This window comes from Triplophysa rosa, linkage group LG5 (assembly GCF_024868665.1).
Source record: "Triplophysa rosa linkage group LG5, Trosa_1v2, whole genome shotgun sequence".
Classification (NCBI taxonomy): domain Eukaryota; kingdom Metazoa; phylum Chordata; class Actinopteri; order Cypriniformes; family Nemacheilidae; genus Triplophysa; species Triplophysa rosa.
This window is the reverse complement of record NC_079894.1, coordinates 25,867,885-25,882,277: the sequence shown is the minus strand read 5'-3', so window position 1 is coordinate 25,882,277 and position 14,393 is coordinate 25,867,885. Positions and strand designations below refer to the sequence as shown.

Here is a 14,393-nt window from a genome sequence, read left to right as displayed (position 1 = left end):
AGCACATGGGAAAAAACTGAATTCAAATATATTAAATAGTGTAAGACAACACAATCAAACATCTGAATACTGACTTGTTGAGCAGCAACTCGCTGGCGGTCAGCTCAGTGGTCGTTGAAGGCAGAAGAGGATCGTCCAGATCAGATCTGCTGTCAGGAGTCATGAGCATCAGACGCCTCTCACTGTCACTTTCATCTGAGCTCACAGACAGACGGTCGAAACTCACGGCTTTGCTGTAACTGGGCGGCACATCTGCATCAGAGGTGTTGGGGGCTTCAGTGTCCGGGGTAAAAAGCTGCCCGGTGGGCGGATCCGTGTACGCGTTCTCCGCTTCAGACGATTCACAATCGTACCTTTGGAGAGCTGGTTCCGCATCTTCATCCTCAGTAACAAACTGCTCTTCCTCTACGTGCACCTTACACTCCGGCTGGAGGACATGAGCATCTTCACCTTCTTCCTCAGCCTCTGCTGGACCCCACAGGCATTCCTCTCTTACTTCCTCTGTCACTTCCTCACAGCCTGCCTCCTCATGGGGTTGCTGTCTAGGCTCCACCTCCTGACCGGGTTGCTGTCTGGGCTCTGCCTCCTCACTGGGAGGCTGTCTAGGCTCCTCACCCGGTTGCTGTCTGGGCTCCGCCTCCTGACCGGGTCGCTGTCTGGGCTCCACCTCCTCACTGGGATGCTGTCTAGGCTCCGCCCCCTCACCCAGTTGCTGTCTTGGCTCCGCCTCCTCAATGGGTTGCTGTCTAGGCTCCGCCTCTTCCTCGTTCCTTTCCATCTTGTCCATCCGGTCTTGCTCGTTGTCCACCTCATCGATGGTGTCGTCGGTGCCTTGCCGGGAGAACAGTGTGATGCACTGAGTGGCTTCACTGAAAACAAAACAAAAACAACACAACAACCGTGAACCGATAAAATTAACTTTCATTTTTTTATTTCTGCTTTTTGACACAATAACAAACTGATAAAATAAACATCAAGTGACAAACATATTTCTTTCTTTTTCTTTCTTAGTTTTATTCTTTGTATAGTAAAACACGTCTGACAGCAGGTGCTGATGCTGATGGATGTGAGGATGAGAGTGATGAAGAGACCTGGAGATGACGCTACTCCCGCTGTCCGCCGAGGAGTTAGACATGTCCAGGCCGTACATTTTGCGCAGTTTGGGACGAGCACGCTCGCTGGTTTTGGGAATACTCTGAGGCATATCGTCCAGATCATCAAGTGTGGACTGACGGGAAAATAGCATGGTCGCCTCTGTGTACGCGCTGATGGATGGAAACATGTAGATGTGGAAATATGAGGAAACTCAATGACAATGACAATGACATGAAATGATGAGAGAAACACAGAGCTCTGTCCCATCACATACATCACAAATGAGACCTTCAATATCTCGGCTGTTTCTCCTACAGAACAATAAGAATCAATGGAGAGCAAATGGAGACGAGCCTCAAACTAGACAGTAGCTGCGTCTCAATTCATCTTAATTTGCATCTGAAAATTGGAACCAAGAATTTCAAATACGCTCACAATTATAGGCTAAACAAAAGGCCTCAAGCTGGAGGTTCAATCTGGGCTGTTTTTAATTTTTACTTTTTGACTGGTAAATCTGGCCTTTCTTCAAGTCCGAGGTTGGGGATCTTGGGCTCAAAAAGGTTGGTGATTGATGGTTTCTTGATTTGGGTTTTATTTCAGAAAGGTAAGAATGAAACTACAATGATTACGTCTAAAGAGAAATAATTGGTCATTTTATCATGTGTTATAATGAAATGGGACATTCTCGATGACGAATGCGGTCGACAAATGCGACCTCCAGAGGACGCAGCCTTCGAATTGAGACGCAGCTTATGATGCATTATGATGACTTAAGAAATTGTAAAATTAACAGAATTTAAGAAAAATTCTTAAATTCTTTGAAGTCTTCAAAGAAGAAATGTTCGTCTTTATTCCCCGGGAATCCATTGGAACATGAAAACATGCCAGAAGACGAACATTTTTACTGTAGACAAAAAACATATTCCAAAAAATAAACATTTTGGTGCCGGGCGCCTAAATTCTTTGCTTTTGCAGTTTGGCATCTATTGCATTTTTCTGCTTAAAGATTTTGGTTGCACCAAACACATCACTTAGTTTGTAAGCTTAATTTTACTTTATCATTTTTCCATTTTTCCGTCCTTCTCTTGCAGAGTTGGGAAAATCCTAAAATTTGAGCATCTAAATAGAGTGAGGACATTAACAATCTTAACAACAGTTCCTCTATGCAATAACTGAAAGGAATAAAGACCTGGAGATGCTGTCCCGGGACGCGAATGAGTCCAGACTGTGCCCGACCTGTCTGCGGCGTACTCTATGCGAGCCTGAATCCTCCTCGCTGATGCAATCCAGTCCAGATTCACGAGACACATTAAGTTTCATCTGTTTCTGATAGTACACATGAATGCTCTCACGTGACGGCACGTTTCCCTGCATGACAGACAGATCTGTGCATTAGTGACGCTCTGATTAAGATCTGATTTAACCTTGGCAGAATTGTTCACTGAGAACCTTTTTGACTTCTCTGGTTAACATGCAGCGTTCGATGCGCAGGACGGTGGAGATGTCAATGTATTCTCTGCAGACGGAGTTCAGCCATGTGGTGATGCTCTCAATGGTGGTGAGAAAGAGAACCCAGGTGAACTTGATGATGTTAAAAACCCTCTTGATGATGTTGTCTGCAGGAAGAGAGTTTTCGCTGAAGTTCACGGTCATATAACACTGTTATCATGAAGATTATATGAAAGCACCTGGTCCATTTGATTTGTCTTCTTCTGAACTCTGACCATCTTCTTCACCAACCTCTATTGCCACATGACCTACATAAACACACAGGAGGTTTCTCGTCTGTAAGACCAACCTTACAATTCACGAAAAATATTTTAATGTTAAATATGTTACGGAATTATAACACCATGGTCTACCACAGAATATAAAGAAGAATTTGTAACAGACATCTATCTATAAGATTAAAGTCAACTTTAATGTCATCGTGCAGACTACAAGTAATCCAATGAAATGCAGATGGGATCTAACCAGAATTACAAATTGCAGATGGATAGAGAAAGAGATGGACAGGAATGGATGGATGGATGGATGGAGAGTGGTATAGATGGATAGATAAAGGTACGAGTGGATGAATGCATGGATGGATAGAGAGAGAGAGGGAGAGAGAGAAAGATGGATGGATAGATGGAGAAAGAGAGTGAGGAGGATGGATGGATAGAGAGAGAGAGAGAGAGAGAGCGAGAAAGAGAGATGGATGGATGGATGGAGAGAGAGAGAGAGACAGAGAGAAAGAAGGATGGATAGATGGAGAAAGAGAGTGAGGAGGATGGATGGATAGAGAGAGAGAGAGAGCGAGAAAGAGAGATGGATGGATGGTTGGAGAGAGAGAGAGAGAGAGAGAAGGATGGATGGAGACAGAGAGAGAGAGAGAGAGAGAGAGAGAGAGAGAAAGAAGGATGGATGGATAGATGGAGAAAGAGAGTGAGTGAGAAGGGTGGATGGATAGAGAGAGAGAGAGAGAGAGAGAGAGAGATGGATGGATGGATGGAGAGAGAGAGAGAGAGAGAGAGAGAGAGAGAGAGAGAGAGAGAGAGAAAGAAGGATGGATGGATGGATGGACAGATGGAGAAAGAGAGAGAGAGAGAGAGAGAAAGAGAGAGAGAGAGAGAGAGAGAGAGAGAGAGAGGGAGAGATGGATGGATGGTTGAAATGATGGATGTAAAGAGAGAGAGCTCGTATTAAACCACTTTTAAAATAAAGAAAATGACACTCAATATCTGCTCATTTCTCCTTCTTACCGTCTTTATTATCTTTCTTATGTCTGTGACCTCGGCCGTATCGCTTCCAGAAATATTTCCTTCCTTTAGTTCTTTCTTTCAGAGCTGTTTTAGAGTCCGTGATCCAAGCGTGATACACAAACTATGATGTAACAACAACGAAAATTTACGCATAAATATACAATAACTTAACACTGAGTTTCACAGAGAATAATTCAATATAGAAATGTGTTTCATGTCCGGTCTTTTCAGGAGATTAGCAGAATTTAAACACATGAATCATTCTCACCCAAATCAAAAAGCCAAAAGATTCTCTTAAATAAAATACTCCATTTATACCATGAGTTTGTATTTAATCCCCTGAAAAGGCTGAATGTGACGCAACCCCAGAACAAACATTACCCACACTGAATACAAACAACTCTTCAATCCAAACGTCAACTGCGATTTAAGCAATTTGTACTGAATCATTTGATGATGACCTGAATCATTTGATGATGTAATGAATCATTTGATGACATTAAGTTGTTTGAATCCAGTCTACACACATAAAGCAGATTTCCGAGCCAGTGAACGTGGTGAACGCCACTAATAACAGAATTGTAAAGTCACTCCACAAAACCATCAGCATACGGTGGAGAAAACATCAAATAATGAGTTGAAAATAAAAAACGTTCCTTCCATAAACCACCACACAAATGTCACAATGAGTCGAAACGTTTCCATTCCATGCCTCGTACATAAGTTGATAGTTTGTCGTTGTTATTTTTTGTTCAAGCTTAAAAACGACAGAAATGTGGTTGGACTAACATGGAATGGAAAGTGTCTTTTATGAACAAACAAAAGGATTGAAGCAGAACAGATGACACACGCGGACCGCTTGGATACCTTGGCTGCCCTGATAATATACTGCAGGATGGTTTTGGGCAGTTTAATGACAGATTTGGGTAAAGCCACAAGGGCCGAAGCAAACTTTCCGATTGCTCGCTGAGAACAAAGAACCGGGAGAGAGATTGAAAGAGTCATAGGCATCAACATCCACAAGTCCTTCAAACATTGCTGCACAACACTACACAATACAACAGATCGACATTTATTACATGTGTTTATGTAAAGGATGAAACAATCCGCCATAAAAAGAAAGAATCAGTTCCCTTACAAAAAACGAGCAAACCTTAAGTTCACGAAGTATTATGTATCTCAAGTAAAGTTCAAGTACATTTTAAGTACATTTTATGTCGTAACATCTATGTACTAGTATGTTTACCATTTCAATACTATTTAAGACCAAATTTGCCCACTTTACAGTTTATAAAAGTGTACTTTTAAGTATACTTTAAGTGTAACAGTACACTTTGAGTACCTAACAAGTTGTTTGTACTGCAACAATACTACAAGTTCAATCCTTGTAGCACATTTTTAGTAATGAAAGTACACTTAAGTATACACTCAGTAAACTACCTAGTGAAAAAAAGTATTTAATCGGCTATACTCACTTCAGAGTAAACATTACTACTGTAGAGGCCAAGTCAAATTAGAATACTTAATGTTTTGATTGAGATACACTTACAAAAAGACATCAAACATTTTTTGGAGAAGTACATACTGTCAAATAAAATCGGAAGTTTCCTTTCTTATTTTGACTTTTAAAGAAGTATATTAATACCTTACTTGAGCATCTTTTTAAAGGGTTCTTCAAAGGCAGAAAAGCATGTTTTTTATTTAACATACTTTTTAAAATTGTAAATATGTTGACTCCTTATTCTGAGCTGTTAACATTTATGAATTTGAAGACTTAAAAGCGACTTCAATTCAAAATTTTCATTACAGCAGTATTTGTGTGCTCTGGGGATCGAACCCTTGAGGTTTACCAGTTGAGCTACAGATCAACACAAAAACCTTTTTTTATGTGGAAAGATACAAAAGTAAGTTCAGATAAATGTTCCTTTTCCTGCTTTACAAACACGAACAGCAAAAGAAAGTGTAACATTATTCAGTCTTGAGATGAGATGCAGGGTTACTCACCTGGAAGGCAGATTTCTTAGGCACCTCGTCCTCTTTCTCTGCGTCCTCTTCCTCCTCCTCTTCACTGTCAGTTTCAAACAGGTAATAATCACCACTTCTAACCACTGAGAGAGGAACCACGAGAGCGTTTAGACAGAAGGGTAAAAAGTAAGAAACAGGTGAAGAATGTCATCAGATCATACAGTTAATTCAGCCACAAACATTCAGTCTGAGAAATCACCAACCAATCCCTCTGACCTGAAACAAATCTTGTTTAATAAAACTAATGTCCATCTCACAGCAATTTGTAAGTATTTTACAAGCCGGTTAAACCAAACTCCAATGCTCTATAAAGACCAAGGGAAAACTTATTTATTTCATTCCTTTCTGGACCACGACAGCTGTTGTCAATATTAACTTGCTGTCTGGATTTAAAAAAAAATTAAGATAGATAATAAGACAGATAATTCACAAGTTTCCGGGGGCACTACTGTGAAAATGAACGTGGGTACAACTTCCGGTGAAGCGGCAGAAGAAGGGCCTAGTGTATTGCACTAATTGCAGCGTTGAATAATTTATTCTGAGACGGTGATTCATATTTTGAATTGTAATACTATGTTGGTTTCATGTCTATTCGTTTTTTCCCCCGAAACTGATGAGCAACACCTGCTGTTCGTGACTGCACTTACAACCAGGCAAAGTTTATTTCGCATCTTGAAAAACAGCACTTCACACACAGATCAAAAGTTAAGACGGACTGCTCCTGTGAGGGAAGACAAACTTTAAAATGTGGACCGCTTATCTCAAGCAAATAGATAATGAACACGAAACATCACTTAGACTGAATGTGCTCATAGTTTAAAAAGAGTTCACAGTTTTAAAAGGGAGTTCATGTTATCATCTAAACACTGCATGGTCTTTAATAAAAACGCAGTAAACTGGATTTACAAGGATTCTTTACTATATTTTACTGACGTGTTGTCACAAATCTGTTCTGTTTTGAACATGATATCACATCATGTGGAAAATAGGTAGGCTATTTCTTCCACTTATCGTCTTATAAACGAAATGTAGAGAGAATGTTAAAAAATGTAAAAAGGCAGCTTTTGCACGTGATCTTTATTATAATATTTATCAGATTAATGGCCAGCGGACACAATCCCGGAATATTACACAATCAAGTGCAATGCTTTGCCGTTCGCTTTAAAATATACAGTATATATATATATATATATATATATATATATATATATTACCACATCTTTAAATAGCACATAATCGACATCATGTAAAGAAATTGAAAACCCTCCATAATTTTCAAATTGCTCATTGGTTTACTGTCACAACAACTGAATTAATAAAGTTGCTAAATATCCGTCGTCAAGTATTAAAATCATCATTCCATTCCTCTATAAAGTAGTGGATAGAATGCTGATATACACTGATCAAAATTATAAGCGCAACACTTTTGTTTTTGCCCCCATTTTTCATGAGCTGAACTCAAAGATCTAAGACTTTTTCTATGTACACAAAAGGCCTGTTTCTCTCAAATATTGTTCACAAATCTGTCTAAATCTGTGTTAGTGAGCACTTCTCCTTTGCCGAGATAATCCATCCACCTCACATGTGTGGCATATCAAGATGCTGATTAGACAGCATGATTATTGCACAGGTGTGCCTTAGGCTGGCCACAATAAAAGGCCACTCTAAAATGTCCAGTTTTATCACACAGCACAATGCCACACATGTCGCAAGTTTTGAGGGAGCGTGCAATTGGCATGCTGACTTCAGAAATGTCCACCAGAGCTGTTGCACGTGAATTAAATGTTCATTTCTCTACCATAAGCCGTCTCCAAAGGCGTTTCAGAGAATTTGGCAGTACACCCAACCGGCCTCACAACCGCAGACCACGTGTAACCACACCAGCCCTGGACCTCCATATCCAGCATCTTCACCTCCAAGATCATCTGAGACCAGCCACCCGGAGAGCTGCTGCAACAATCGGTTTGCACAACCAAAGACTTTCTGCACAAACTGTCAGAAACCGTCTCAGGGAAGCTCATCTGCATGCTGTCGTCCTCATCGGGGTCTCGACCTGACTGCAGTACGTCGTCGTAACCGACTTGAGTCGGCAAATGCTCACATTCGATGGTGTCTGGCACTTTGGAGAGGTGTTCTCTTCACGGATGAATCCCGGTTTTCACTGTACAGGGCAGACAGCGTGTATGGTGTCGTGTGGGTGAGCGGTTTGCTGATGTCAACGTTGTGGATCGAGTGGCCCATGGTGGCGGTGGGGTTATGGTATGGGCAGGCGTATGTTATGGACAACGAACACAGGTGCATTTTATTGATGGCATTTTGAATGCACAGAGATACCGTGACGAGATCCTGAGGCCCATTGTTGTGCCATTTATCCACAACCAGTACCTCATGTTGCAGCATGATAATGCACGGCCCCATGTTGCAAGGATCTGTACACAATTCCTGGAAGCTGAAAACATCCCAGTTCTTGCATGGCCAGAATACTCACCGGACATGTCATCCATTGAGCATGTTTGGGATGCTCTGGATCGGCGTATACGACAGTGTGTTCCAGTTCCTGCCAATATCCAGCAACTTCGCACAGCCATTAAAGAGGAGTGGACCAACATTCCACAGGCCACAATCATCAACCTGATCAACTCTATGCGAAGGAGATGTGTTGCACTGAGTGAGGCAAATGGTGGTCACACCAGATACTGATTGGTTTTCGGAACCCCCCAGAACCCCCATACAGTAAAACTGCACATTTTAGAGTGGCCTTTTATTGTGGCCAGCCTAAGGCACACCTGTGCAATAATCATGCTGTCTAATCAGCATCTTGATATGCCACACCTGTGAGGTGGATGGATTATCTCAGCAAAGGAGAAGTGCTCGCTAACACAGATTTAGACAGTTTTGTGTTTATAAGTGCTTGTTGGGTGCTGTCCCTTTAAGGACGCTAATTCTGTGGGCACAGGTGACTGCTTGGGGGGTGGAGCGACAGGGAAAAAACACTAAGGGCGTTTTCAGATTGGGCTTGTTTGCTGCGGTCCGAACTTGAGTGCGATTGTTCCAGGCGCCCCCTGCAGCGTTGGTTTGGTTTCAGACTCAACTTGATTCTGTCGAACTGGTGCGTTTGCATTCGTCTTACGTCATCAAAAATGTGCACTGCGCATGCCCGGTTCCGAACTAAACTTCAAGTGTGAAAGCGACCTAAGAGAGAAAAGACATGTTTCATTTTGAAGTTTATAACAATTCCAGTTTGAAGCTATAACTTAAAACTATATAGTCCCAGCGTGGTGAGTAGTTCTTATGTTGTTTAAGTGTATTTATAGTTTCTGATGTAGATAGCTATTTGTGAGTAGCGCCATAACGCCTAAACGGATAATGTTATACACTTGTGTTTTGATGTTGTGTAGACATTTACTGTTTTATATTGCTTGTTAAAATATTCATGCAATATATGTTGCATTTAGCTGGTAAACAAGGTTAAATATGTGTTTGTGAAATAGAGACTGCTCTAGAAATATGTGTTGTTGAGTGTAGCACGTACGTGATCATGCTTAATGCAAATATGTAATATTTCATGCAAACATGTGATATTAGCATTACAGGGATTACTATATTTTGATTTATAAGCATATAATTTAATGCTTACTATCTTAAACTGATGTTAAATTGGTTGTAGAAATGTATTTTGTTGATGTGAACAATATTGGATAGTAATTGTAAATTGTTTGTTTTTACAGTTTGACCACACACGCACACACATAAATATGCACAAATACTCTCAACTAAATTTAAACTACAACAACAAAGACCAAATGTGTACATTGTGAGTTCTGCATGAGAGGAATAAAGGACAAAATCAAAATCCAAGTATCATTTACATCACAGTGCTGTCAGTGTGTAAGTTCCAGGGTTATTTTAGTTTACTAAAATTAAAACTTTGAAAGCGTTCCTGTTCATCGAAATAAAAAAATACTGACCTAAAATTATTGGAAGAAATTAACCCAAGGAAAAATTTAAATGTTGCTTCAAAAATAAACTGAAGTAAGTTTAGAGCAGCAAAAAATAAAAAGTTAAACGCTAATTTAAAATATTAATAAAACTAAATAAAACTCCAGTCAAAACTATAATAACTCTGGTAAGTTCACATTCTGCTATAAAGGAATGACTTGAAATACGGGAGAAACGCGTTCGTTTACATTGAACCGGAAGTTACTCCCATCATTCGCACAGTGTCATGGGGCGTAGGAAACTTGTGGATAGAATCACTGCAAAAACTACTAAAATCAACTTCTTAAATCAAGATTCACTTTGTTGAGAAATAAAATGAACTATTGTCTTCATTTCATTACTTTCATTTAGCATCTCAAGTAAATGTGTCTTGATTTAAGATTAAGAGATTTCTACTGGAAAACAAGACAAAAATACTACAAATGAAATGAGTGAATGAGCACAAAATGGTTCAGAACAACATAAGTAAATATAGAAAAAGTAAATATTATAAATATAGTCATAATGTTTACTTTCCTACAAGAACAATAAAACAGGTTTAAAACATTTTTATGTTAAAGGGATACTTCACCAAAAAATGAAAATTCTGTCATCATTTACTCACCCTTAGATTGTTCCGAACCTGTTTACACTTCTTTGTTTTGCTGAACACACAGGAAGAAACTTGGAAGAATGTCAGATCTCACCCACCATTTACTGCATAGTAGGGAAAATAAATACTATAGGAGTCAATGGGGGTGAGATTTGACATTCTTCCAGATATTTTCATGTGTGTTCAGCAAAACAAAGAAATGTATACAGGTTTAGAACAATCTGAGGGTGAATAAATGATGACAGAATTTTCATTTCTGGAGGAAGGATCCCTTTCATACAAGCTAAAGTAGAAAATATTTTTTAATAAATCATTTTCTATTAATCATCTACATTAAAACACACATGTAAGATCATTTTTTGTGGATCTAGGAGGGTCATCTGAAATCTCTGTGACCGCAGTGTCACAGTCACACAGCACAACATGAATTGAAGTAAAGAAACTGCCTTGTGTCCTTGAACAGAAGTGCCACAATGGAGAGGAAGTGCAGGGGAGGATGCTGGGAAAACACTTTATTTAAAGGGACGGAACCAAATAACCACCCTGTACAGGCCTGATGTCGGGTTTTATATTTTATACAGTGACTAGAGTTTATCTTTTTATAAAACTCTTACAAAAAAGTACCATGGTATTACCATGGTTTTGGTACGTGGTCCCACAGTAATACCATGTTTTCTCTAGACATGATGGAAATACCACAGTATTCTATGATGTATTAAATGTAAATACCATGATAAATGAATACGCCGATTATAGTCAGGTACCGTGGTATTATCATCCGATACCATCACTATACCATGGTATCACCACAGACCTTTTTTGTAATACATGTTTCTTTATATAACAAGTAGTCACATCCAGTCAATATATAAAACAAAGACTGACATCTAAACTCGTAACTTTCATTTTTATTTGAAATGAAAGCATATGACACATTTGGATATTGTGCTGATAACTGAGATCAGCACATCAAAGAGCAAAGAAACACCATCTCACTCACATCACGCATCTGTCAGATGATAAAGACTGAGAGTTTGATGGCATTTCTCTTGCTTTTGATGGCTTTCTGTCATATTCCAGCCAAAATCAATATCTAACAGCTCTTCTAGCACTTAAAGAGAGAGAGATAGAGATCGTTACTGTATGTATGCCTTAAAAAAAATCATTCACCCAAAAATGAAAAGTCTGTCATTTCTCAACTTCATTCGGCCTGAAACCATAGATATATACATACATATATATGTAATCACGGCTGTACATGCTATGAAAAAAACAGTCTGTGCTACGAATAAATGTAACAGTGTAGCATGCGTACGATAGAGTTTGGCAGGCGCATTAGAAAGAGGCGCTGTTTGTGTGAAGTGCGTTTGTCGTTGTGCTTGTTCGTCTGACGTTAACTAATGGCGCACCACTATTTATTTTTGTTTTTATTTTGTTTTGCAATTAAAACTTGTTTTCCGGCTGCATCACGTCCATTGATCTAGACCCTTGTGATCTGCGAGATGTGGGAAAACATGGAAGGAATCACGACAGCGGAATTCTACTATTTAAACATGTCCTCTGCTTGTTCTGCGTATCTATAAATGAATGAGCTGCACACTTTAACATGTTTGAGTGAAGCTACTGTCAAACGCACTGAAACTCAAGCGTCATCGCAACGACCCGCCAAAATAAAAGCCAGCTTAATTTTGAACCAGTATACTGTACTTTAATAATTACTGTAGTAAGGTTCAAATATACTATAGTACACAAGAATTTTATTGCAGTTTACTGTAGTAAATACTATAGCGGGCTATACAGTATTTTTATGGACAAATGTATTTACTACTGTATAGTAAAGCATTGAAAATACAGAACTCAGAAAAAGGAAAAAACGAATTTGGGGAAAACTCAAAATTATATGGCCCTAATGTATCCATTTGCGTTAATGTACTTTTTCAGTTATCTGCCCATTTATGTGATGTTTTTATCACATGCACTTGTGTTTTTTTAAAGATGATAACAGATGCATACTTGTGCCACAACTGTTTGGCCTGTGCTACAAAACTTTAAACCTCTGTAGCACCGGTGCTATGTGCAAAAAAAGGTTAACGTACAGCCCTGATAATGATGCCATCTATATATGTTTACAGATCTATGCTTGAAACATGTAAGATATTTTTCATTTGTGGAACACAAAAGAAGTTTTTCATATCATTTTCTTACCTAACTTGGAATAATGAAGAACGATTTTAAAGTAAAGTAGCTTTCTATATGATTTTCAATCAAGATAAATAATTTTCTTTGTGTTCCACGAAAGAAAAATAATCATACTTATTTCAATCTACATGAGGACAAATAAACAGAATTGTCTGTTTCGGGTGAACGGTTGTTTTATTATGTGAAAATTATGTGAAATCTGTCTCTCTCGTAGTCTCTGGATAGATTTGATTGAAGCAGAGAGATTCTCTACTGTGAACTCTGTTTACCACATCTGTCCAACATCCACATCAAATCCACCAACCAGACATTAAACTTTCTCACCTGCCACACTCAATCTCTTCTTTACAAATCCTTCAGCTAACACTGCACAAGAAATATTAAAGTACATAAACTATTTTACATCTGTGGTTACATCCACATCATGCCACATCATTATTTCTTAATAAACCGAATATAAGTTTTATGAATTCATATTGGTTCGTTAGTTTTAATTAAATCCGGGTCATTTATTTTTTTAATAGTCGGACGCATTTGATAGAAATCTTTACTAAATGAAAAAAACACTTTTTCACGTTTCTGGGGTTTGTTTTAGCAGCGGAAGTCGTCATAGTTGGGTAAACTTGAATGGGAGACTTGATATGAAACTCAACGATAGTGTTTTCACTACTTTCAACAAAATGAAAAAAAAAATAGAGTCTAATAGCGGCAGTCTAAAGAGAGAACGATGTCAAATTTACCCTGACTTCCATACGTTATCATTAACTATTTTTTTGTAATTTGATGCAAAGGTAATAAATACAAAGTATAGCGTTATAAATGTTTTAAAGGATTTACGATGCTGATGACCCTTGAACGTGTCATCACAGGATTGTGAAAAGGGTCCATTTCATGAATAATATAAATTGATTTGAAGGTTTGAGAGTTGCAGGAAAGGTTTAAGGTCTGATGTGTAACAGAGCTCATCTTCAGACTTCTGCTAAGGACACAAGGAGTATTGAGAGCAGATAAGATGTTAATATTGAACCTACTGGACGCATGATCAACCCACGGCCTCCACCACTGCTTTTTATTCACCTTGTTTCTCTTTCTCTCTGCAAATGAAACGTCACAATATTAATGAAGCACGTCTGTCTGTCCAAAAAGTGACGGTCCAATACAACCCCCCAAAAAAATTTCAGCTATCAAATAAATCACACAGCGTGAGTTCACGAGTTCAATGTTTAGAATCACTATGATTCATGAAGCAAGTAGGGCTGTCAAAGGATTAATCGCTATTCAGAATAATAATATACAAATCGTAATATACTGTATGTCTGTGTTCTGTGCATATAATTTTTTTATTTATAAACACAGACATATACATGCATATATTTACAAAAAATATAAAATATACAAATAAATAAATTAGATTATTGGCAAAAACATGTAAATATTTCCTAAATACGTGTACATGTACATGTACGTGTTTACAAACACAAAATTAATATGCACAGTACACAGACATACAGTATATTATGTAACACAAACTTTTATTTTGGATGCGATGAATCGTGGCGATTACTCCTTTGACAGCCCTAGAAGCAAGTGAACAACAAATTACAGTAAAGACTTGGGTTTCCATTAAACTCTCCCATCATAAAAAGTCCTGTTTGCTTTAATGACAGATGTGTATTCCAGCATTCTGTTCATATTAAGGTGTAGTTTCATTTCATGTTTTCTGTATGTCTCGTTTGAAA

At 38.5% G+C, this 14,393-nt stretch overlaps 1 protein-coding gene across 1 annotated transcript in view; it reads right to left on the bottom strand.

The window, feature by feature from the left end:
* Positions 1 to 14,393, bottom strand: part of LOC130554610 (piezo-type mechanosensitive ion channel component 2) — a 141,299-nt gene that overhangs the window by 23,843 nt on the left and 103,063 nt on the right. The window contains exons 31-39 of the mRNA XM_057334381.1: positions 13,686 to 13,748; positions 5,844 to 5,947; positions 4,707 to 4,805; positions 3,840 to 3,960; positions 2,784 to 2,852; positions 2,545 to 2,711; positions 2,285 to 2,463; positions 1,092 to 1,265; positions 75 to 869 (exon numbers count right to left, since the gene is read on the bottom strand). Of these exons, the coding sequence (XP_057190364.1) occupies positions 75 to 869; positions 1,092 to 1,265; positions 2,285 to 2,463; positions 2,545 to 2,711; positions 2,784 to 2,852; positions 3,840 to 3,960; positions 4,707 to 4,805; positions 5,844 to 5,947; positions 13,686 to 13,748 (1,771 nt within the window). The remainder of the gene's footprint in view (positions 1 to 74; positions 870 to 1,091; positions 1,266 to 2,284; positions 2,464 to 2,544; positions 2,712 to 2,783; positions 2,853 to 3,839; positions 3,961 to 4,706; positions 4,806 to 5,843; positions 5,948 to 13,685; positions 13,749 to 14,393) is intronic.